The following is a 24,836-nucleotide window of genomic DNA, read 5'->3' as shown; positions in this document are numbered from 1 at the left end:
ACGTGGGGTACACCTGCAAATTGAATGGGGTTCAGGTGTTGTCTTATCTATACTGGAGGCAGGTGTTGGCCTGTGTATGTAGCAAAGGGCTCAGACAGGGCCATGACAGGATGGGTGATGGCATACAGCTGCCTACTCTCAGCACTCAGGTCTGAGACCAGGAGTTAGTGAATGTCTATGGCTTTGACACTCACTTCTAAATGGAAAAGGGCTTATGGCAATGTTAGTGTGCTAAGAGGTTTCTGGGACCTCAAAGTCTGTGTTATAAACTTGCAAAATGACTTACTTTCTTTATTTTTTCTTTCTTTCATTTAATTTTGAAGGTCTCACTATTTGCTTGGGACCTTGCTGAGGTGCTGAGAATGACTGAAATTGTCATCCTCCTACCTCAGCCTCTTAAGTCACTAGGACTACAGGCATGCACCACCAAGCCCAACCTGACCCTCCCTTTCAATTGCAAAGGAATCCTAGATGCAGCAAACTCTCCCAAGCCTCCTACTCCTCAGGAAGCCATAATGCTGTACCTTCCACATTCCCAAGACACTTGCCATTAGCAGTGGGGAGCATGGTCAGCAGAGGGCCTCCTGCTGCCAGAGTTCTCAGGGCCTGCTCTGCTGCCAATTGCACTGCCCAAGGGCTTTGTCTTTCCTGGGCAGCCCTGATCCAAGTGCCTAGAGAGGTAGGGGCACAAAGTCTCCATTTTGCCCAATGAAGGCAACTCTTGGCAGGGCATATTTGCCCCAGAGGACTGAGGCTTCAGAAGGTCCACCTGGACTTCTCTTCAAACACCTCGAATCCCAAACTCCACCTCAGCATTGCCACCAGGAGACCCAACCCTCAGTACACTTCTCTCCCAGGCTTGCCTGTCTTGCTAAAATTCTGTAAGCCAACTCAATAACAATTATTGGTACATAGAGGATACCTGCAGACCTCTCAAACAGAAGGCAAGACCAGAAACCAATTCTACAAATTCAGAAAGTCCTATAAGAACTGATGTTCAGGCATTATGATACCTGAGAACTCTCATTTGACCTTGAAATTTCAGTCCATAAGCATAAGATCCCCTCCTAATACGCTATCCTATGAAATGGGAGATGTATATGAGACAGGTCACAGCCCTGTCTACTCTGCCTGGAGGAGTCTGAGCTAAGTGACCCTTGAATCAATCTTCACATCTCTCACAACACAGCACTCTAGCAACCAAATGCAACACACATCACCTTATCCTAGAGGCAGCAGATGAGATGAAGTCAATTTGACATTTTGAAACCTTATTGTTCCTTTGTTGTTGTTGTTGTTGTTGTTATTATTACTTTTGCTTTGGTCTGAATGCTTGTGTCACCCTAATATACATAAGTTGAAATCCTAGTCTCCAGGAGGATGGCACTAGGATGTGGAGGCCTTTGGGGACAAGCAATCCCGTTGACCTGGCTCACTCCTTCACCTGTGTGAGACACAGGGAGGGGCACCATGTATGAACAACCCAGTGAACCTGACAGCCCCTGCTGTAGGACTTGCCACCTCCAGATACATGAGGAAGAAATTTCTCTTGTTTGTAAGGGATCCTGTTTATAGTATTTTGCCTGGATACACAAATACCATTTCCTTCCCCTTAAATGGCAAATTAAATTGAAAAGTTTGGAAATTTTTGTGATATTCTATATTGTAAGTTGGATAAAACTTTCCCCTTCTGAAGAGACAAATACCTTTCTGGTTCTGTTCCTTTTGAGGTCTGACAAAGGTAGAGCATCAGCTGTTACAGGCCACAGTGATTAAGATAAGGATGCACTTGCCAAGAGCATATATTTATCTACACATACTCTTATGGGGAGCTCATGCTAGGGGCTCCTCTGAACATGGTGACCATTTAACTGGATTGCCCATGTGGGGTGTAGGCTTCTCAGAGAAGGTGGATCCCCCTACACACTGATGTTAGACTCACTCCTTTGAACCTCAGGTATCTCTTGGGGGTGGGGGGGTTGCCAATGACCAGCTGTGTGGACCTGAGAGAGACCGCATCCACTAACTAGGAAGACTCAAGCTGCCCTGCAGGACTTTGCTTTTCTTGGCCCCACTCCTTCTCAGCAGACAGGCCCCCTGGTTGACAGGTACATCTCAAGTTTTAGTGGACACCCAGAAGAGGTCACCTGGCAGGTAATGCTCAGAGTTACTTAGTGAATGTCCAGGTTCTCAGAAAGTGGCTTCTGTCCAGAAAATATGAGGTCGGGATTTGATTTTGGAGGAGAGGTTGGAGGTACTTTTCTGGTTGACCATAATTTATTAGAAAAAAGAAGACTGGATGAGAGAAGGGAAGAAGGGTAAATCTGGAAGACAGTAAGCTCTTAGTTTGATGCAGAGAAATGATAAAATGTGCATGCATTTAAACCATAATAATCTGAAGTTATACAAGCAGCATTTTAGGATAAAACTAAAGTTTAGTTGCTTCACATTTCCTTTGCTAAGCAGTCACTGAAATTTCAAATTTATGGTATCATGAAATGATTGGAGCTAGTCATTGCTAGAGTATCAGGCAGAGAGAAGAGCAGGGCATCCAGAGCATGCAGAGATCTCAGAAGATCTACATGGGAAGACAAGGTTCACTATGGGACACACATGCACTTCCAGATTTTTCTTGACCTTGTCATAACAGGATTGTGAACACCATATAAATGATTTCTATTACCAATTTCTATAATGTAACAAAAATAAATGACACTGAAAACACCATGTTATCTCTAAGATGAAATGTGTATATCATGGATCACAAAGACAATGTATGGGTCAGGAAAGGTAAGTGATAATTTGTTAAGTATGCATATTCCAAAGATGGAAGTAACTTATTTATGGATTAGTCATTTTAACATGTAAAATTCTCATTTGGTCAACGACTGTTTCTAAATGCCTTCTATGTGCAGTCCTCTTTTTAAGAGGTGTCACACTTTATTTTTATCTAGAAGTATCTATTATTTTTATGAAATATAAAGATGTTATTAATATAACTTTAAAGGCCACCATGGGATTAAACAATCCTCCCCCATAACATGTATAGATATGTGTTTTTTTTTTAAAAAAGGCTTACGTTTCCGTGGGTTCTGTTTCATCACTATAAAATACAAAAAGGAGAGACAAAATTACTAATTGTCTTGTGAATATTACAGCTCTACAGCCACACCCCTCACAAATGTACTCCAACATGGATGATACAGTGCCCATTCCAGAGAGACAGGATGACCAGAGGAGTGACATGGACACGAAACCCACGAGATCACCAGACACAGAGCCCATAGAGGACTCATGTGTGTGTTTGTGTGTGTGTGTGTGTGTGTGTGTGTGTGTGTGTGTGTAAGATATAACCAAGATGACAGGGGAGGGGAGGGGGAAGGCATTGAGACTGACTTGGCCACTCAGAAGCTGCATGGTTCCCCTTCAGGAGACTTTTCCTGGGGAACTCCTTTGATTCAATAGTGAAACTCCTCCTGAACTTATATTAGCCTGCCCTGCTGAAGGACTTTCCTAGAGGGCTGGATACCTTCTGTGTGCATTGACCCATGAGATTGCCATCACTGTCATGAACCAGAAACCCTCAAGCAAGGGCTTATGCTGTCAAAGGCTGAATATTTTACCCTAGGACCTCACAACCCTAAGTGAGCAGGGATCCTATTGTCACCTTTTACACATAAGGACCCCGAGGCTCCAGGAAATGTCAGAGTCCTTACATAATGACACAAGAGAGCGCAACAGAATTTACCCCAACACAGACCCCAGAGCCCTCAGGGAGGGTCTCATTGGGGCAGAAATGAATCCAGATGTTCCTAGAGCTTCTGAGATGCTGCTTCCTCATCTTCTGATAAATCAACTCCACTAACCTGAAACTTTCTGTCCCTTTCTTTACTGCCCCCAGAAGAGCAGACTGGCCAGGACACCTACCAGGACTCCCCTGCAGGGTGGGCTGTTCTGGATGGAAACCCAGCCCTGCTTCAACAGCTACCACAGAAGGTGCCCCTGGGGAACCTGAGGGGGGCAGTTAGTCTGTGCTTTTTCTCTCCTTGAAACAAAGCCTGTCAACCTGCTGTGGGCTGCACACAGAATATAGAATACAGAAACCTCAGAAGAGCCTGGGACTTCCAACACCAACACACTCTGCTTCTGCCCTTCACAGGAGTGTGAGGACCTAGGTCCTTCCCAAAGGCAACTCCTTCAAATGTGCATTACACCCAGAATCACTACAGAATCGTCCTCAATGGTCTTTAGTACAACTGGGTGGGAGTCACTGATTGTGAATTTCTGCCTTGACAACCCAGGATGAAATGCCCACCAGCAAGTGGGAAGAGACACTCATTTCTGAACATCTCCTAGGGCTTTTCCTGTTTCCTATCATTATCGTTTTCCCTTTTTGTATAGTAAATGAAATCCAAGAGTTAGCAAGTCTTCTCATGTGCAGGGACATGGGTAAAAACTGGTAAGCAAGGACTCTCACACACACCTCTTAAGCCCTCAGTGTTGAGTACTCACGTGGGGTGCACCTGCACATCAAATGGGGCCTCGGGTGTTGGCTCATCTATGGTGGAGGCAGGTGTTGGCCTGCGTATGTAGCAAAGGACTCAGACAGGGCCATGACAGGATGGGTGATGGCACACAGCTGCCTACTCTCAGCACTCAGGTCTGAGACCAGGAGTTAGTGAATGTCTATGGCTTTGGCAATCACTTCTAAATGGCAAAGGGTCCATGGCAATGTTAGCATCCTGAGAGGTTTCTGGGACCTCAAAGTCTGTGTTATCAACTTGCAAAATAACCAACTTACTTCCTTCCTTCCTTCCTTCCTTCCTTCCTTCCTTCCTTCCTTCCTTCCTTCTTTCTTTCTTTCTTTCTTTCTTTCTTTCTTTCTTTCTTTCTTTCTTTCTATTTTAAATCTGAGACAGGGTCTCACTATTTTCTTAGGGCCTTGCTGAATTGCTGAGACTGGCTGAACTTGTGATCCTCCTGCCTGAGCCTCCCAAGTCACGAGGACTACAGGAGTGTACCACCAACATCAACCTGAACCTCCCCTAGAAAATGAATCATTGCAACAAACCCTCCAAAGACTCCTACTCCTCAGGAAGCCATAATGCTGTACCTTCCAGATTCCCAGGATTTGCCATCAGCAGTGGGGAGCATGGTTAGCAGAGGGCCTCCTGCTGCCAGAGTTCTCAAGGTCTGTTCTGCTGCCAATTGCACTGCCCAAGGGCTGTCCCTTTCCTGAACAGCCCAGATCCAAGTGGCTACAGAGGTGGGGGCACAAAGTCTCCATTTTGCCCAATGAAGGCAACTCTTGGCAGGGCATATTTGCCCCAGAGGACTGAGGCTTCAGAAGGTCCACCTGGACTTCTCTTCAAACACCTCGCATCCCAAACTCCACCTCAGCATTGCCACCAGGAGACCTGACCCTCAGCACACTTCCCGCCCAGGCTTGCCTGTCTTGCTAGAATCCTCTAAGCCAACTCAATGACACTTCCTGGTACAGAGAGGACACCTGCAGACCTCACAAACAGGAGGCAAGACCAGAAACCAATTCTACAAATTCAGAACTGATGTTGAGGCAAGAGAGATAGTTGAGAATTCTCATTTGACCTTGAAATTTCAGTCCATAAGTATAAGGTACCCTTCAAGCATGCTACCCTATGAAACGGGAGATGTGTATGAGGCAGGCCACAGCCCTGTCTACTCTGCCTGGAGGAGACTGAGCTAAGTGACCCTTGAATCAATCTTCAAATCTCTCACAACCTAGCACTCTAGCAACCAAATCCAACACATATCCACCTTATCCTAGAGGCAGCAAATGAGATGAAGTCAATTTGACATTTTGAAACCATTTTTTTTCCTTTATGATTATTATTATTGTCACTTTTGATTTGGTCTCAATGCTTATATTCCCCTAAGTTTCATAAGTTGAGATCCTAGATGCCATGAGAATGGCACTAGGAGGTGGAAGCCTTTGGGGAAGAATTTAGGACAAGACACTCCAGTGAGCTGGCTCACTCCTTCACCTGGGTGAGATACAGGGAGGGGCACTGTCTATAAAGTAGCCAGTGAACCTGACAGCACCTGGTCCAGCACTTGCCACCTCTAGAACCATGAGAAAAAAATTTCTCTTGTTTGTAAGAGATCTTGTTTATTATATTTTGTCTGGATACACAAATATGATTTTCTTTCTCTTAAGTGACAAATTCAATTGACAAGTTTGGAAATTTTTGTGATATTCTATATTGTAAATTGGGCAAACCTTTCACCCTTCTGAAGACACAAATATCTTTTATACATAAATTTCAAATGTATGGTATAATGAAATGCTATGTAGGTTATGACTGGAGCTACCCATTGACAGAGTATCACGTAGAGAGAAGTGCAGGGCATCAAGAGCATGCTGAGAGCTCAGAATGTCTCTATGGGATAAGAAAGTTCACCATGGGACACACATGCACTCCCAGATTTTTCTTGACCTTGTCATAACAGGATTGTGAACACCAAATAATCATCTTTATGATTATTACCATTTTTATACTGTAACATAATAAATGACATGAAAAACACAATGTTATCACTGAGATGAAGTGTTTACATCATGGATCACAAAGACAATGTAAGGGTCATGAAAGGTATGTGACAGTTTGTTAAATCTGCAGATTCCAAAGATGGAAATGACTTCTTCATGGATTAGTAATTTTCACATGTAACATAGTCATTCCTTCAAAGAGTATTTCTAGAGCACCTTCTATGTTCCAGTCCTATTTTTAAGAGGCATCACAATTTATTTTTACCTAGATGTATCTATTAATTTTGTGTCACTTAAAGATGTTTTAATATGACTTTAAAGTCTATCGTAGGATAATAAAAATCCTCCCCCATCCCATGTATAAATATAATTATTTTTTTAAAAATAAGGCTTACATTTCCTTGGGTGCAGTTTCATCACTATAAAATACAAAAAGGAGAGACACAATTACTAATTGTCTTGTGAGTATTATGCATTATATGGATCTACAGCTATACCCCCAACATTGCACTGCAATATGGATGTTCATAGTACCCATTCCACAGAGAGAGAGGTTGAGGAGATGAGTGACACGGATAGGAAACCCACGAGATCACCAGACACAGAGCCTATGGTGGACTACATTTGTCTGTGTATGTGTGTGTGTGTGTGTGAGAGAGAGAGAGAGAGAGAGAGAGAGAGAAATAATAAAGATGAGAGGGTATGGGGAGGGTGAAGGAGTTGAGACTGACTTGGCCTCTTAGAAGCTGCATGGTTCCCCTTCAGGAACCAATGGTCGAGTGCTCCTGACTTTGTATTAACCTGACCTGTAGAGAAATTTTCCTAGAGGGCCAGGAACCTTCTGTGTGCACTGACCCATGAGAGTGTCATTAGTGTCATGAACCAGAAACCCTCAAGCAAGGGCTTACACTGTCAAACCAGGAGTTTTTTTTGGCTCAGCCCACGCGACCCAGCCAATCGGCCTCAAGAGCAGGAGGAGTGGGGGAGGTGGAGAGGCTTGTGGGAAGCCGGTGGTGGCAGTTGGGCTCTGAGGGTTTTTCTGAGGAGCTGAGTGGTGTGGTGTGTGTGTTCTAAAAATAAAGTTCGTTTCTTTTGGAAAAAAAAAAAAAGTCCTCCAATGAGCAGCTCCATGGTCTGAAAGGGCGGGGAAACAGCCCAATGAGCATCACCGCAGAGGAGCCAATCCGTTGGCAGCTAGAAGTTTGCTGGGGCCGCTGTGAGCCAATCATCAGCTGGCAGCTGGAAGTTTGCTGGGGCCCCTTCTGCTGTGGCTCTCAACACCTTTTACCCTTCTGAAGAGACAAATACCTTTCTAGTTCTGTTCCTTTTGAGGTCTGAAAAAGGTAGAGCATCAGCTGTTATAGGCCACAGTGATTAAGATAAGGATGCCCTTGCCAGCACTATATATTTATTTATATAAAATTTTACTAGGAGCTTATACTGGGGGCTCTCCTGAACATGGTAACTTTTGAAATGGCTTGTCCCATGTGGAGTGTAGGCTTCTAAGAGAAGGTGGATCTCCTTGCACAATGATATTAGATTCACTCCTTTGCACCTGAGGTACCCCTTGTGGGAGGGCAATAAACTCTATTTTGGGGCCAGCTTTGTGAATGTGTTAAAGACCACACCCTCAAGTAGGAGAGTTCAGGGCTGCCCTGCTGGCGCTTGCTTACCCTGGCCCCACTTCTTTTAAGCAGACAGGCCCCCTGGTTGACAGGTACATCTCAAGTTTTAGTGAAGCCTCAGAAGAGGACACTTGGTAGGTCAGAGTTACTTAGTGACTGTCCATGTTCATGGAAAGTGCCTCACATCCAGAAAATGTGAATTCATAAAAAAATTTTGGAGGAGAGGTTGGAGTTCCTTTTCTGCTTGATCATAATTTATTAGAAGGATGGAAGAATAGATGATAGAAGGGAAGAAGGGTATCTCTGGAAGACAGTAACCACTTGGTCTGATGCAGAGAAATGCTAAAGTATGCATGAATTTAAATTGTTATCATCTGGAGTTATACGTAGCATTTTATAATGACATCAAATTTTAGTTGCTTCACCTTTCTGTTGCTAAGAAGTCACTGAAATTTCAAACTTATGACATCATGAAATGCTATGTAAGTCAAGATTGGAGCTAGTCATTGACAGAGTATTACACAAAGAGAAGTGCAGGGCATCAAGAGCATGCAGAGAGCTCAGAATATCTACATGGGATGAGAAGTTCACCATGGGGCACAAATGCATTTCCAGATTTTCTTTACCTTGTCATAACGGGATTGTGAACACCATATAAATGATTCTTATTATAACCACTATTACCATTTTCTATATTGTAGCAAAAATAAATTACACCAAAAAAAACCACCATGTTATCTCTAATATGAAGTGTTTATATCATGGATCACAAAGACAATATATGGGTCACGAAAGGTATGTGACAATTTGTTAAATCTGCAGAATTCAAAGATGCAATTGAGTTTTTCATGGATTAGTAATTTAACATGTATAATATTCATTCCTTCAATGAGTATTTCATGAGCTCCTTCTGTGTTCCAGTTGTGTTTTAACAAGTGTTACACTTTATTTTTACCTAGATGTGTGTATTATTTTTATATCATTTAAAGATGTTATTAATTTAACTTTAAAGTCCACCATAGGGTAACAAAATCCTCCCTCACCCCATGTATAAATATAATATCTTTTAAAAAGGCTTACGTTTCTGGGGGGATAGTTTCAAGACTATAAAATACAAAAAGGAGAAACAAAATTACTAGTTTTCTTGTGACTATTACAGCTCTAAAGTTACACCCGCACATTTGTACTCTAACTTGGATATTAATAGTCTCATTCCAGAGAGACACAATGATGAGATGAGGGACATGGACATGAAACACAGGATATCACCAGACAGAGAACCCAGGGCGCCCTATGTGTGTGTGTGTGTGTGTGTGTGTGTGTGTGTGTGTGTGTGTGTATGTGTGTGTGAGTGTGTGTAAGAGAGAGAGAGAGAGAGAGAGAGAGAACCAAAATGACAGGGGAGGGAGGGTGAAGGCGTTGAGACTGACTTGGCCACTCAGAAGCTGCATGGTTCCCCTTCAGGAGACTTTTCCTGGGGGGCTCCTCAGGAACCAATGGTGGAGCTGCTCCTGACTTTGTATTAGCCTGACCTGCAGAAGGCCTTTCCTAGAGGGCTGGGCACCTTATCCATGCACTGTCCTCTTTGCTCCCAAACCTGGCTTTGTCTTGAGATGTGGCAGCAACTGAAATCTTTTGGTGTGAGCGCTCATGGAACTCACAGAAACGGGAAGGTACAAGAGACTCAGACTAACCTTAATAGAAGACCAATGGGGTCTCCCATGGCATCTGAAGCCCCCTCCCCACCTGTATATTGCAGAAGCTAAGTGGCCCTGGCTTGATAACAGGATGGACACACACATTTATCATCTGAACACGTCTGGGTTCCCTCCGAAACATCAGGGTAACCAGAAGATGAGATTGTTATTACTGTCATGAACCAGAAACACTCCAGCAAGGGCTTCCACTGTCAAAGGCTGTGACCTTACAAACCAACCTGCCACATCTCAAGACAAAGCCAGGTTTGGGAGCAAAGAGGACAGTGCATGGATAAGGTACCCAGCCCACTAAGGAAAATCCTTCTGCAGGTCAGATGAATACAAACTCAAGAGCAGTTCGACCACTGGTTGGTGAGGAGCCTTCCAGGAAAAGTCTCCTGAAGGGGAACCATGCAGCTTCTGAGTGGCCAAACACGATCCTAAGTGACCTGAGATGCTATTGTCTCCTTTTACACATAAGGACACTGAGGCTCCAGGAAATGCCATAGAACTTCCATAGACACAAGAATGTGCAACACGATTTACTCTAACACAGACCCCAGAGCCCTCGAGAAGGTTCTCCTTGGGGCAGAAATGAATCCAGATGTTCCAAGAGCTTCTGAGATGCTGCTTCCTCACCTTCTGAAAATAAATCAACTCCACTAACCTGAAACTTTCTGTCCCTTTCTTTACTGCCCCCAGAAGAGCAGACTGGCCAGGACACCTACCAGGACTCCCCTGCAGGGTGGGCTGTTCTGGATGGAAACCCAGCCCTGCTTCAACAGCTACCACAGAAGGTGCCCCAGGGGACAGTTAGTCTATGCTTTTTCTCTCCTTGAAACAAAGCCTGTCAACCTGCTGTGGGGCTTCACACAGAATATAGAATACAGAAACCTCAGAAGAGCCTGGGACTTCCAAGACAACACACTCTGCTTCTGCCCTTCACAGGAGTGTGAGGGGCTAGGTCCTTCCCAAAGGCAACTCCTTCAAATGTGCATTACACCCAGAATCACTACAGAATCGTCCTCAGTGGTCTTTAGTACAACTGGGTGGGAGTCACTGATTGTGAATTTCTGCCTTAACAACCCAGGATGAAATGCCCACCAGCAAGTGGGAAGAGACACTCATTTCTGAACATCTCCTAGGGCTTTTCCTGTTTCCTATCATTATCGTTTTCCCCTTTTGTACAGTAAATGAAATCCAAGAGTTAGCAAGTCTTCTCATGTGCAGGGACATGGGTAAAAACTGGTAAGCAAGGACTCTCACACACACCTCTCAAGCCCTCAGTGTTGAGTACTCACGTGAGGTGCACCTACAAATCGAATGGGGGCTCGGTGTTGGCTCATCTATGGGGGAGGCAGGTTTTGGCCTGTATATGTAGCAAAGAGCTCAGACAGGGCCATGACAGGATGGGTGATGGCACACAGCTTCCTATTCTAGCACTCAGGTCTGAGACCAGGAGTTAGTGAATGTCTATGGCTTGGACAATCACTTCTAAATGGCAAAGGTTCCATGGCACTGACTGCTTTGAGGTGTCTGGGACCTCAAAGTGGGTGCTATCAACTTGCAAAATGATCCTCTTTTTTTCTTTTTTTAAAATTTTGAGACAGGGTCTCACTATTTGCTTAGGGCCTTGCTGAGTTGCTGAGACTGGCTGATCTTGTGATCCTTCTGCCTCTGCCTCCCAAGTCACTAGGACTACAGGCATGCACCACCAAGCACAACCTGACCCTCCCTTTCAATTGAAAATGAACCCTGAATGCAGCAATCTTTCCCAAGCCTCCTACTCCTCAGGAAGCCATAATGTTGTACCTTCCAGATTCCCAAAGGATTTGCCATCAGCAGTGGGGAGCATGGTCAGCAGAGGGCCTCCTGCTGCCAGAGTTCTCAGGGCCTGCTCTGCTGCCAATTGCACTGCCCAAGGGCTTTATCTTTCCTGGGAAACCCAGATCCAAGTGGCTAGAGAGGTGGGGGCACAAAGTCTCCATTTGGCTCAATGAAGGCAACTCTTGGCAGGGCATATGAGGCTTCAGAAGGTCCACCTGGACTTCTCTTCAAACACCTCGCATCCCAAACTCCACCTCAGCATTGCCACCAGGAGACCTGACCCTCAGTACACTTTCCGCCCAGGCTTGCCTGTCTTGCTAGAATCCTTTAAGTCAACTCAATCACACTTCCTGGTACAGAGAGGACACCTGCAGACCTCACAAACAGGAGGCAAGACCAGAAACCAATTCTACAAATTCAGAAAGTCCTAGAAAAACACATGTTGGGACAATAGAGATAGTTGAGAACTCTCCTTTGACCTTGAAATTGGAGTCCATAAGTACAAGATCCCCTCCTAGCATGCAACCCTGTGAAACGGGAGATGTGTATGAGGCAGGGCACAGCCCTGTCTACTCTTCCTGGAGGACACTGAGCTAAGTGACCCTTGAATCAATCTTCACACCTCTCACAACATAGCACTCTAGCAACCAAATCCAACACACATCCACCTTACACTAGAGGCAACAATTGACATGAAGTCAATTTGCCATTTTAAAACCTTATTTTCATTATTATTATTATTATAACTTTCGCTTTGTTCTGAATACTTGTGTCCCCCCAAATATTAATAGGTTGAGATCCTAGACACCAGGTAGATGGCACTAGGAGGTGGAGGCCTTTGGGGAAGAATTTAGGACAAGAAACTCCAGTGAGCTGGCTCACTCCTTCACCTGGGTGAGATACAGGGAGGGGTACTGCCTATGAACTTGCCACCTCCAGAACCGTGAGGAGGAATTTTCTTGTTTGTAAGGGATCTTGTTTATTGTATTTTGCCTGGATTCACAAATACATCGTCTTTCCCTTAAATGGCACACTAAATTGAAATGTTTGAAATTATTTTCAGGTTCAATAATTTAAATTGGTTAAACCTTTCATCCTTCTGAAAACACAAATACCTTTTTAGTTCTGTTCCTTTTGAGGTCTGAGAAAGGTAGAGCATCGGCTGTTACTAGGCAACACTGCTTAAGATAAGGATGCACTTGCCTGGACTATATATTTACCAACATAAACTCTTTCTGGGAGCCTATGCTGGAGGCTCCCAAGAACATGGTGACCTTTAAACTGGATTGTCCCATATGGAGTGTAGGCTTCCAAGAGAAGGTGGATCCACCTGCACACTGATGGTAGACTCACTCTTTTGCACCCGAGATACCTCCTGGGGGGCCAATGAATACTGGTTTGGGGCCAGCTGTATGGAGGTGATAAAGATCACACCCACTATGTAAGAGGGCTCAGGAATGGCCTGATGTCCCTAGTTTATCCCGCCCATGCATACAGGTCCCCTGGTTGTCAGGTACATCTCAAGTTTTAGTGGAGTCTCAGAAGAGGACACCTGGCAGGTCAGAGTTATTTAGTGAATGTCCAGGTTCACGGAAAGTGCCTTACGTCTAGAAAATGTGAATTAATGAAATTATTTTGGAGGAGAGGTTGGATTTCCTTCTCTGTTGGACCCTAATTTATTAGAAGGAAGGAGAATGGATGAGAGAAGGGAAGAAGGGTAAATCTGGAAGATAATAAGCCTTTAGTTTGATATAGAGAAATGCTAAAGTACACATGCATTTAAACCGTAATGATCTGGAGTTATAAATAGCATTTTTGATGGCACAAAATTCTAGTTGCTTCACATTTCCATTGTTAAGAAGTCACTGAAATCATGAAATGCTATGTAGGTCAAGATTGGAGTTAGACATTGACAGAGTACCAGAGAGAAGTGCAGGGCATCAAGAGCATGCAGAGATCTCAGAATATGTACATGGGTTGAGAGGTTCACCATGTGACACACATTCACTTCCACACTCTTCTTTACCTTGTCATAATAGACTTGTCATGAAGTTTATCATAACCAGTATTACCATTGTCCATACTTTAACAAAAATAAATGACACCAAAAAGACAATGTTATCACTAAAATGAAGTGTTTACATCATGGATCACAAAGACAATGTATGGGTCATGAAAGGTATGTGACAATTTGTTAAATCTGCAGATTCTAAAGTTGGAAATAACTTCTTCATGGGTTAGGAATTTTAATATGTAAAATATTCATTCCTTCAAAGAATATTTCCAGAGCACCTTCTATGTTCCAGTCCTATTTTTAAGAACTTTCACAATTAATTATAACCTAGATGTATCTATTATTTCTATGTCATTTAAAGATGTTATTAATTTAACATTAAAGTCTATCATAAAATAATAAAATCCTCCCCTCATCCCATAAATAAATATAATTTCTTTTAAAAAAATGCTTACGTTTCCGGGGGTATAGTTTGAAGACTATAAAATACAAAAAGGAGAGACAAAATTACTGATATTCTTGTGACTATTACAGCTCTATAGTTACACCCCCCACATTTGTACTCCAATATAATGTTAATAGGACCCATTAAAGAGACAGGATGACAAGATGAGTGACATGGACATGAACCACAGGAGATCACCAGACAGAGAGCCCAGGGTGGCCTACGTGTGTGTGTGTGTGTGTGTGTGTGTGTGTGTGTGTGTGAGTGTGAGAGAGAGAGAGAGAGAGAGAGAGAGAGAGAGAGAACCAAGATGACAGGGGAGGGGGAGGGTGAAGGCATTGAGACTGACTTGGCCACTCAGAAGCTGCATGGTTCCCCTTCAGGAGACTTTTCCTGGGGGGCTCCTCAGGAACCAATGGTGGAGCTGCTCCTGACTTTGTATTAGCCTGACCTGCAGAAGGATTTTCCTAGAGGGCTGGGCACCTTATCCATGCACTGTCCTCTTTGCTCCCAAACCTGGCTTTGTCTTGAGTTGCGGCAGCATTTGAAGTCATTTGGTGTGAGCGCTCATGGAACTCACAGACACGGGAAGGTACAAGGGGCTCAGGTTAGACTGAATGGAGGCCAATGGGTTCTCCCACAGCTTGTGAAGCCTCCTTCCCACCTGTGCAAGCCCAGAGGACAAGTGGCCCTGGCTTGTTAACAAAATAGACACGTTTTTCTTCTGAACAATTTGGGGTTCCACCAGAAACCTCAGGGTAACCAGAAGATGAGATTGTCCTTACTCTCATGAACCAGAAACACTCCAGCAAGGGCTTCCACTGTCAAAGGCTGAATATTTTAGCCTTGTGACCTCCCAACCCCAAGTGAGCAGGGATCCTATTGTCTCCTTTCACATATAAGGACACTGAGGCTCCAGGAAATGCCACTGAACTCACATAGTGACTCAAGACTGTGCAACATGATTTACCCCAACACGGACCCAAGCCCTCAAGGAAGTTCTCACTGAGGCAGAAATGAATCCCTGTGTTCCAAGAGCGTCTTGAGATGTTGCTTCCTCCCCTTCTAGAAATAAATCAACCTCACTAACCTGAAACTTTCTGTTCCTTTCTTTACTGCCCCCAGAAGAGCAGGCTGGCCAGGACACCTACCAGGACTCCCCTGCAGGGTGGGCTGCTCTGGATGGAAACCCAGCCCTGCTTCAACAGCGACCATAGAAGGTGCCCCAGGGGAACCTGAGGGGGGCAGTTAGTCTGTGCTTTTTCTCTCCTTGAAACAAAGCCTGTCAACCTGCTGAGGGGCTGCACACAGAATATAGAATACAGAAACCTCAGAAGAGCCTGGGACTTCCAACACCAATACACTCTGCTTCTGCCCTTCACAGGAGTGTGAGGACCTAGGTCCTTCCCAAAGGCAACTCCTTCAAATGTGCATTACACCCAGAATCACTACAGAATCGTCCTCAGTGGTCTTTAGTACAACTGGGTGGGAGTCACTGATTGTGAATTTCTGCCTTAACAACCCAGGATGAAATGCCCACCAGCAAGTGGGAAGTGACACTCATTTCTGAACATCTCCTAGGGCTTTTCCTGTTTCCTATCATTATCGTTTTCCCCTTTTGTACAGTAAATGAAATCCAAGAGTTAGCAAGTCTTCTCATGTGCAGGGACATGGGTAAAAACTGGTAAGCAAGGACTCTCACACACACCTCTCAAGCCCTCAGTGTTGAGTACTCACGTGAGGTGCACCTACAAATCGAATGGGGGCTCGGTGTTGGCTCATCTATGTGGAGGCAGGTGTTGGACTGCATGTGTAGCAAAGGGCTCAGACAGGGCCATGGCAGGATGGGTGATGGCAGACAGTGGCCTATTCTCAACACTCAGGACTGAGACCAGGAGTCAGTGAATGTCTATGGCTTTCACAATCACTTCCAAATGGCAAAGTGTTCATGGCAATGTTAGTGTCCTGAGAGGTTTTCTGGGGCCTCAAAGTGTGTGTTATGAACCTGCAAAATGACCCTCTTTCTTTGTATCTTTCTTTCTGTCTTTCTTGGTTTTTATTTAATTTTGAGATCGGGTCTCACTATTTGCCTGGGTCCTTGCTGAGTTGCTGAGACTGGCTGAATTTGTGATCCTCCTGCCTCAGCCTCTCAAGTCACTAAGGCTACTGGCATGCACATGAAGCCAAGCCTGACCATCCCTTATAATCGGAAAGGAATCCTGGATGCAACAAATTCTCCAAAGCCTCCTACTCCTCAGGAAGCCATAATCCTGTACCTTCCAGATTCCCAAAGGTCTTGCCGTCAGCAGTGGGTAGCATGGTCAGCAGAGGGCCTCCTGCTGCCAGAGTCCTCATGGCCTGCTCTGCAGCCAATTACACTGCCCAAGGGTTGTCCCTTTCCTGAGCAGCCCAGATCCAAGTGGCTAGAGAGGTGGGGGCACAAAGTCTCCATTTTGCCCAATGAAGGCAACTCTCAGCAGGGCATATTTGCCCCAGAGGACTGAGGCTTCAGAAGGTCCACCTGGACTTCTCTTCAAACACCTCGAATCCCAAACTCCACCTCAGCATTGCCACCAGGAGACCTGATCCTCAGTACACTTCCCTCCCAGGCTTCCAGGCTTGCCTGTCCTGCTAGAATCCTCTAAGCCAACTCAATGACACTTCCTGGAAAAGAGAGGACACTTGGGATCTCGCAAATAGAAGGCAAGACCAGAAACCAATTCTACAAATTCAGAGAGTCCTAGAAGAACTGATGTTGGGGCAATAGAGATAGTTGAGAACTCTCCATTGACCTTGAAATTTCAGTCCATTAAGTATAAGATCCATCCCTTCCTAGCATGCTACCCTATGAAACAGGAGATGTGTATGAGGCAGGCCACAGTCCTGTCTACTCTGCCTGGAGGAGACTGAGCTAAGTGACCCTTGAATCAATCTTCACATCTCTCACAACACAGCAGTCTAGCAACCACATCCAACACACATCACCTTATCCTAGAGGCAGCAAGTGAGATGAAGTCAATTTGTCATTTTGAAACCTTATTTTCCATTATATTATCATCATCATCATCATCATCATCATCATCATCATCACTTTTACTTTGGTCTGAATGCATGTGACCCCTAATATTCATAATTCGAGGTCCTAGTCACCAGGTGGATGGCACTAGGAGATGGAGGCCTTTGGGGAAGAATGTAGTACAAGCAACCCCAGTGAGCTGGCTCACTCCTTCACTGGGTAAGACACAGGGAGGGGCACCGTCTATGAACAAGCCAGTGAACATGACTTCACCTGGTCAAACACTTGCCACCTCCAGAACTGTGAGGAAGGAATTTCTCTTGTTTGTAATCGATCTTTTTGATAGTATTTTGCCTGAATACACAAATACAATTTCTTTTCCCTTCAATGGCAAATTAAATTGAAGTTTGAAATTTTTGTGATATTCAATATTGTAAATTCAGTAAACCTTTCACCCTATATATTTAGCTATATAAAATCTTACTGGGAGCCCAAGCTGCAGGCTCCTCTGAACATGGCGACCTTTGAAAAAGATTGTCCCACATGGAGTGTAGGCTTCTAATAGAAGGTGTATCCCTCTGCACACTGATGGTAGAATCATTCCTTTGCACCTGATGTACCACTTGGAAGGGCCAAAGAACACTGGTTTGGGGCTAACTGTGTGGAGGTGATAAAGACCACACTCACTATGTAGGAGAGCTCAGGGCTGCCCTGATGTCCTTGTTTATCTCAGCCCATGTATATAGGTCCCCTGGTTGTCAGGTATATCTCAAGTTTAGTGGAGTCTCAGAAGAGGACACCTGGCAGGTCAGAGTTACTTAGTGAATGTCCAGGTTAATGGAAAGTGCCTTACACCCAGAAAATGTGAATTCATGAAAGGATTTTGGAGGAGAGGTTGGAGTTCCTTTACCGGTTGATCCTAATTTATTAGAAGGAAGTAAGAATGGATGAGAGAGGGAAGAAGGGTAAATCTGGAAGACAGTAAGCACTTAAATTGTTTAGAGAAATGCTAAAGTACACACATGCATTTAAACCATAATGATTTAGAGTTAAATGTAGCATTTTATGATGACACCAAATTTAGTTGCTTTCCATTTCTATTTCCAAGAAGTCACTGAAATTTCAAACTCATGGCATCATGAAATGCTATGTAGGTCAAGATTGGAGTTAGTCATTGATTATCATGCAGAGAGAAGTACAGGGCATCAAGAGCATGCAAAGAGCTCAGAAGATCCACAGTGAAAGAGAAGTTAACCACAGGACACACATGCCCTTCCAGACTTTTCTTTACCTTGTCATGATAGCCTTGTCAAGAGCATGTGGTTGAGGTTCATCATAACTAGCATTACCATTTTCCAAACTGTAACAAAAATAAATGACACCAAAAACACCATGTTTTATCAATAAGATGATGTGATTACACCATGGATAAAAAAGAAAATGTATGGGTCATAAAAGGTATGTGACAATCTGCAGCTTCCAAAGATGGAAGTGACTTCTATATGGGGGATTAGGAATTTTAAAATGTAAGATATTCATTCCCTCAAAGACTGTTTCTTGAGCACCCTGTATGTTCCATTTCTCTTTCAAGAGGTGTCACAATTTATTTTTACCTAGATGTATCTATTATTTCTATGTCATTTAAAGATGTTATTGATTTAACATTAAAGTCCATCATAAAATAATAAAATCCTCCCCCATCCCATGAATTAATATAATTTCTTTTAAAAAAATGCTTACGTTTCCGGGGGTATAGTTTGAAGACTATAAAATACAAAAAGGAGAGACAAAATTACTGATATTCTTGTGACTATTACAGCTCTATAGTTACACCCCCCACATTTGTACTCCAATATAATGTTAATAGGACCCATTAAAGAGACAGGATGACGAGATGAGTGACATGGACAAGAAACACAGGAGATCACCAGACAGAGAACCCAGGGCGGCCTACGTGTGTGTGTGTGTGTGTGTGTGTGTGTGTGTGTGTGAGAGAGAGAGAGAGAGAAAGAGAGAGAGAGAACCAAGATGACAGGGGAGGGGGAGGGTGAAGGCATTGAGACTGACTTGGCCACTCAGAAGCTGCATGGTTCCCCTTCAGGAGACTTTTCCTGGGGGACTCCTCAGGAACCAATGGTGGAGCTGCTCCTGACTTTGTATTAGCCTGACCTGCAGAAGGCCTTTCCTAGACGGCTGGGCACCTTATCCATGCACTGTCCTCTTTGCTCCCAAACCTGGCTTTGTCTTGAGTTGCGGCAGCAATTGAAGTCATTTGGTGTGAGCACTCAATGGAACTCACAGACACGGGAAGGTACAAGGGGCTCAGGTTAGACTGAATGGAGGCCAATGGGTTCTCCCACAGCTTGTGAAGCCTCCTTCCCACCTGTGCAAGCCCAGAGGACAAGTGGCCCTGGCTTGTTAACAAAATAGACACGTTTTTCTTCTGAACACGTCGGGGTTCCATCAGAAACCTCAGGGTAACCAGAAGATGAGATTGTCCTTACTCTCATGAACCAGAAACACTCCAGCAAGGGCTTCTACTGTCAAAGGCTGAATATTTCACCCTTGTGACCTCCTAACCCTAAGTGAGCAGGGATCCTACTGTCTCCTTTCACATATAAGGACACTGAGGCTCCAGGAAATGCCATAGTCCTTATTTAATGACACAAGAGAGCTCAACAGGATTTACCCCCAACACGGACCCAAGCCCTCAAGGAGGGTCTCAGAGGGGCAGAAATTAATCACAACATTCCTAGAGATTCTGAGATGCTGCTTCCTCACCTCCTGGAAATAAATCAACTCCACTAACCTGAAACTTTCTGTTCCTTCCTTACTGCTCCCAGAAGAGCAGACTGGCCAGGACACCTACCAGGACTCCCCTGCAGGGTGGGCTGTTCTGGATGGAAACCCAGCCCTGCTTCAACAGCGACCACAGAAGGTGCCCCAGGGGAACCTGAGGGGGGCAGTTAGTCTGTGCTTTTTCTCTCCTTGAAACAAAGCCTGTCAACCTGCTGAGGGGCTGCACACAGAATATAGAATACAGAAACCTCAGAAGAGCCTGGGACTTCCAACACCAACACACTCTGCTTCTGCCCTTCACAGGAGTGTGAGGACCTAGGTCCTTCCCAAAGGCAACTCCTTCAAATGTGCATTACACCCAGAATCACTACAGAATCGTCCTCAGTGGTCTTTAGTACAACTGGGTGGGAGTCACTGATTGTGAATTTCTGCCTTAACAACCCAGGATGAAATGCCCACCAGCAAGTGGGAAGAGACATTCATTTCTGAACATCTCCTAGAAATTTTTTCTGTTTCCTATCATTTTCGTTTTCACTTTTTGTCCAGTAAAAGAAATCCAAGAGTTAGCAAGTCTTCTCATGTGCAGGGACATGGGAAAAATTGGTAAGCAAGGACTCTCACACACACCTCTTAAGCCCTCAGTGTTGAGTACTCTCGTTAGGTGCATCAGTGCATCGAGTGGAGGCTTGGTGTTGGCTCATCTATGTGGAGGCAGGTGTTGGACAGCATATGTAGCAAAGGACTCAGACAGGGCCATGACAGGATGGGTGATGGCAGACAGTGGCCTATTCTCAACACTCAGGTCTGAGACCAGGAGTCAGTGAATGTTTATGGCTTTCACAATCACTTATAAATGGCAAAGTGTTCATAGCAATATTAGTGTGCTGTAAGGTTACGGGGACCTCAAAGTCTGTGTTATCAACTGGCAAAATGACCCTCTTCTTTCTTTGTTTACTTTTAAATTTTGAGACTAGGTCTCATTATTTGCTTAGGGCCTTGCTGAGTTGCTGAGTCTGGCTGAACTTGTGATCCTCCTGCCTCAGCCTCCCAAGTCACTACGGCTACAGGCATGCACCACCAAGCCCAACCTGACCCTCCCAAAGGAATCCTAGATGCAACAAACTCTTCCAAGCCTCCTACTCCTCAGGAAGCCATAATGTTGTAACTTCTGGATTCCCACTGAATGTTAGGGGGACACAAGCATTCAGACCAAAGCAAAAGTGATAATAATAATAATAAAGATAATAATAATAATAATATAATAATAATAATAGAAAAATAAGGTTGCAAAATTTCAAATTGACTTCATGTCATTTGCTGAATCAGTGGGGACATAGTCAGCAGAGGGCCTCCTGTTGCTAGAGTTCTCAGGGCCCGCTCTGCCGCCAATTGCACTGCCCAAGGGCTTTTCCTTTCCTGGGTGGCCCAGATTCAAGTGGCTAGAGAGGTGGGGGCACAAAGTCTCCATTTAGCCGAATGAAGGCAACTCTTGGCAGGGCATATTTGCTCCAGAGGACTGAGGCTTCAGAAGGTCCACCTGGACTTCTCTTCAAACACCTCGCATCCCAAACTCCACCTCAGCATTGCCACCAGGAGACCTGACCCTCAGCACACTTCCCTCCCAGGCTTGCCTGTCCTGCTAGAATCCTCTAAGCCAACTCAATGACACTTCCTGGTACAGAGAGGACACCTGCAGACCTCGTAAACAGGAGGCAAGACCAGAAACCAATTCTACAAATTCAGAGACTCCTAGAAGAACTGATATTGGGGCATTAGGATAGCTGAGAACTCTCCTTTGACCTTGAAATTTCAGTCCATAAGTATAAGATGCCCTCCAAGCATGCTGTCCTATGAAACGGGAGATGTGTATGAGGCAGGCCACAGCCCTGTCTACTCTGCCTGGAGGAGACTGAGCTAAGTGACCCTTGAATCAATCTTCACATCTCTCACAACCTAGCACTCTAGCAACCAAATCCAACACATATCCACCTTATCCTAGAGGCAGCAAATGACATGAAGTGAATTTGACATTTTGATACCTCAGGGCTGCCCTTCTGGCCCTTGCTTATCCTGGCCCCACTTCTTTTCAGCAGACAGGCCTCCTGATTGTCAGGTACATCTCAAGTTTTAGTGGATTCTCATAAGAGGACACCTGTCAGATAGTGCTCAGAATTACTTAGTGAATGTCCAGGTTCATGGAAAGTGACTTACAAATCCAGAAAATTTGAATGCATGAAAAGATTTTGGAGAAGTTGGAGTTCGTTTTTCGACTGACCATAATTTATGAGAAGGAAAGAGAATGGATGAGAGAAGGGAAGAGGGGTAAATCTGGAAGACAGTAAGCACCTAGTTTGAAGCAGAGAAATGCTAAAGTGTGCGTGCATTAAAATCATTATGATCTTCAGTTATATGTAGCATTTTCTGATGACACCAAATTTTAGTTGCTTCACATTTCCGTTGCTAAGAAGTCACTGAAATCTCAAACTATGGCATCATTAAATACTATGTAGGTCAAGATTGTAGCTAGGTGTTGATAGAGTATCATGCAGAGACAAGTGTAAGGCACCAAGAGCATGCAGAGATCTCAGAAGATCTACAGGGAAAGAGAAAGTTCACCACGAGACACACACATGCACTTCTGAACTTTTGTTTACCTTGGCATAACAGCATTGTGAATACCATATGGATGAGCTTTATGATAACCATTTTCCATACTGTAACAAAAATAAATGACACCAAAACACCACGTTATCTCTAAGATGAAGTGTTTACATCATGGATCACAAAGACAATGTATGGGTCATGAAAGGTACGTGACAATTTGTTAAATCTGCAGATTCCAAAAATGGAAACTACTTCTTCATGGATTAGTAATTTTCACATGTAAAATATTCATTCCTTCAACGAGTATTTTTGAGCACCATCTATGTTCCGGTCCTCTTTTATTTACCTAGATGTATCTATTATTTTTATGTCATTTAAAGATATTAATAATTTAACTTTAAAGTCTATTATAGGATAATAAAATCCTCCCCCATCCCATGTATAAATATAATTTTTTAAAAAAACATTTCCAAGCGTACAGTTTTAACATTATAAAATACAAAAAGAAGAGACAAAATTACTAACTTTCTTGTGACTCTTACAGCTCTAAAGCCACACCCCACACATTTGTACTCCAACATGAATGTTAATAGTCCCATTCCAGAGAGACAGGTTAAGCAGATGAGTGACATGGACAAGAAACACAGGAAATCACCAGACAGAGAGCCCAGGGTGGCCTACGTGTGTGTGTGTGTGTGTGTGTGTGTGTGTGTGTGTGAGAGAGAGAGAGAGAGAGAGAGAGAGAACCAAGATGACAGGGGAGGGGGAGGGTGAAGGCATTGAGACTGACTTGGCCACTCAGAAGCTGCATGGTTCCCCTTCAGGAGACTTTTCCTGGGGGGCTCCTCAGGAACCAATGGTGGAGCTGCTCCTGACTTTGTATTAGCCTGACCTGCAGAAGGCCTTTCCTAGACGGCTGGGCACCTTATTCATGCACTGTCCTCTTTGCTCCCAAACCTGGCTTTGTCTTGAGATGAGGCAGCATTTGAAGTCTTTTGGTGTGAGCGCTCATGGAACTCACAGACACGGGAAGGTACAAGGGGCTCAGGTTAGACTGAATGGAGGCCAATGGGTTCTCCCACAGCTTGTGAAGCCTCCTTCCCACCAGTGCAAGCCCAGAGGACAAGTGGCCCTGGCTTGTTAACAAAATAGACACGTTTTTTCTTCTGAACACGTTGGGGTTCCACCAGAAACCTCAGGGCAACCAGAAGATGAGATTGTCCTTACTCTCATGAACCAGAAACACTCCAGCAAGGGCTTCCACTGTCAAAGGCTGAATATTTTAGCCTTGTGACCTCCCAACCCCAAGTGAGCAGGGATCCTATTGTCTCCTTTCACATATAAGGACACTGAGGCTCCAGGAAATGCCACTGAACTCACATAGAGACACAAGACTGTGCAACATGATTTACCCCAACAGGGACCCAAGCCCTCAAGGAAGTTCTTGGTGGGGCAGAAATGAATCCCTGTGTTCCAAGAGCGTCTGAGATGTTGCTTCCTCCCCTTCTAGAAATAAATCAACTCCACTAACCTGAAACTTTCTGTTCCTTCCTTACTGCCCCCAGAAGAGCAGACTGGCCAGGACACCTACCAGGACTCCCCTGTAGGGTGCGCTGTTCTGGATGGAAACCCAGCCCTGCTTCAACAGCGACCACAGAAGGTGCCCCAGGGGAACCTGAGGGGGCGGGCAGTTAGTCTGTGCTTTTTCTCTCCTTGAAACAAAGCCTGTCAACCTGCTGTGGGCTGCACACAGAATATAGAATACAGAAACCTCAGAAGAGCCTGGGACTTCCAACACCAACACACTCTGCTTCTGCCCTTCACAGGAGTGTGAGGACCTAGGTCCTTCCCAAAGGCAACTCCTTCAAATGTGCATTACACCCAGAATCACTACAGAATCGTCCTCAATGGTCTTTAGTACAACCAGGTGGGAGTCACTGATTGTGAATTTCTGCCTTAACAACCCAGGATGAAATGCCCACTAGCAAGTGGGAAGAGACAATCATTTCTGAACATCTCCTAGGGCTTTTCCTGTTTCCTATCATTATTGTTTTCCCCTTTTGTCCAGTAAATGAAATCCAAGAGTTAGCAAGTCTTCTCATGTGCAGGGACATGGGTAAAAACTAGTAAGCAAGGACACTCACACACACCTCTTAAGCCCTCAGTGCTGAGTACTCACGTGAGGTGCAGCTACGCATCCAGTGGGGGCTCGGGTGTTGTCTCATCCATGGTGGAGGCAGGTTTTGGCCTGTATATGTAGCAAAGGGCTCAGACAGGGCC

At 44.5% G+C, this 24,836-nt stretch overlaps 1 protein-coding gene across 12 annotated transcripts in view; it reads right to left on the bottom strand.

Annotated features, from left to right (window-relative positions):
• Nucleotides 1-24,836, bottom strand: part of Prom1 (prominin 1) — a 129,664-nt gene that overhangs the window by 7,316 nt on the left and 97,512 nt on the right. For 3 of the 12 annotated variants that reach the window (XM_077803078.1, XM_077803079.1, XM_077803084.1), the window contains 7 exons: nucleotides 22,607-22,666; nucleotides 18,894-18,917; nucleotides 18,445-18,513; nucleotides 14,148-14,171; nucleotides 9,235-9,258; nucleotides 6,925-6,948; nucleotides 3,080-3,103 (listed from right to left, as the gene is read on the bottom strand). The exons of 2 other annotated variants lie outside the window; for them this stretch is intronic. In XM_077803078.1, the coding sequence (XP_077659204.1) occupies nucleotides 3,080-3,103; nucleotides 6,925-6,948; nucleotides 9,235-9,258; nucleotides 14,148-14,171; nucleotides 18,445-18,513; nucleotides 18,894-18,917; nucleotides 22,607-22,666 (249 nt within the window). Of the gene's footprint in view, nucleotides 1-3,079; nucleotides 3,104-6,924; nucleotides 6,949-9,234; nucleotides 9,259-14,147; nucleotides 14,172-18,444; nucleotides 18,514-18,893; nucleotides 18,918-22,606; nucleotides 22,667-24,735; nucleotides 24,805-24,836 lie in introns of those variants that run through there. 7 more of the 12 variants (XM_077803087.1, XM_077803083.1, XM_077803081.1 and 4 more) reach the window with 6 other exon arrangements.

The sequence above is a fragment of the Urocitellus parryii genome, chromosome 10 (genome assembly GCF_045843805.1).
Source record: "Urocitellus parryii isolate mUroPar1 chromosome 10, mUroPar1.hap1, whole genome shotgun sequence".
NCBI lineage: Eukaryota > Metazoa > Chordata > Mammalia > Rodentia > Sciuridae > Urocitellus > Urocitellus parryii.
The sequence above is the reverse complement of the archived record's forward strand: the minus strand, read 5'-3'. Positions and strand labels throughout refer to the sequence as shown.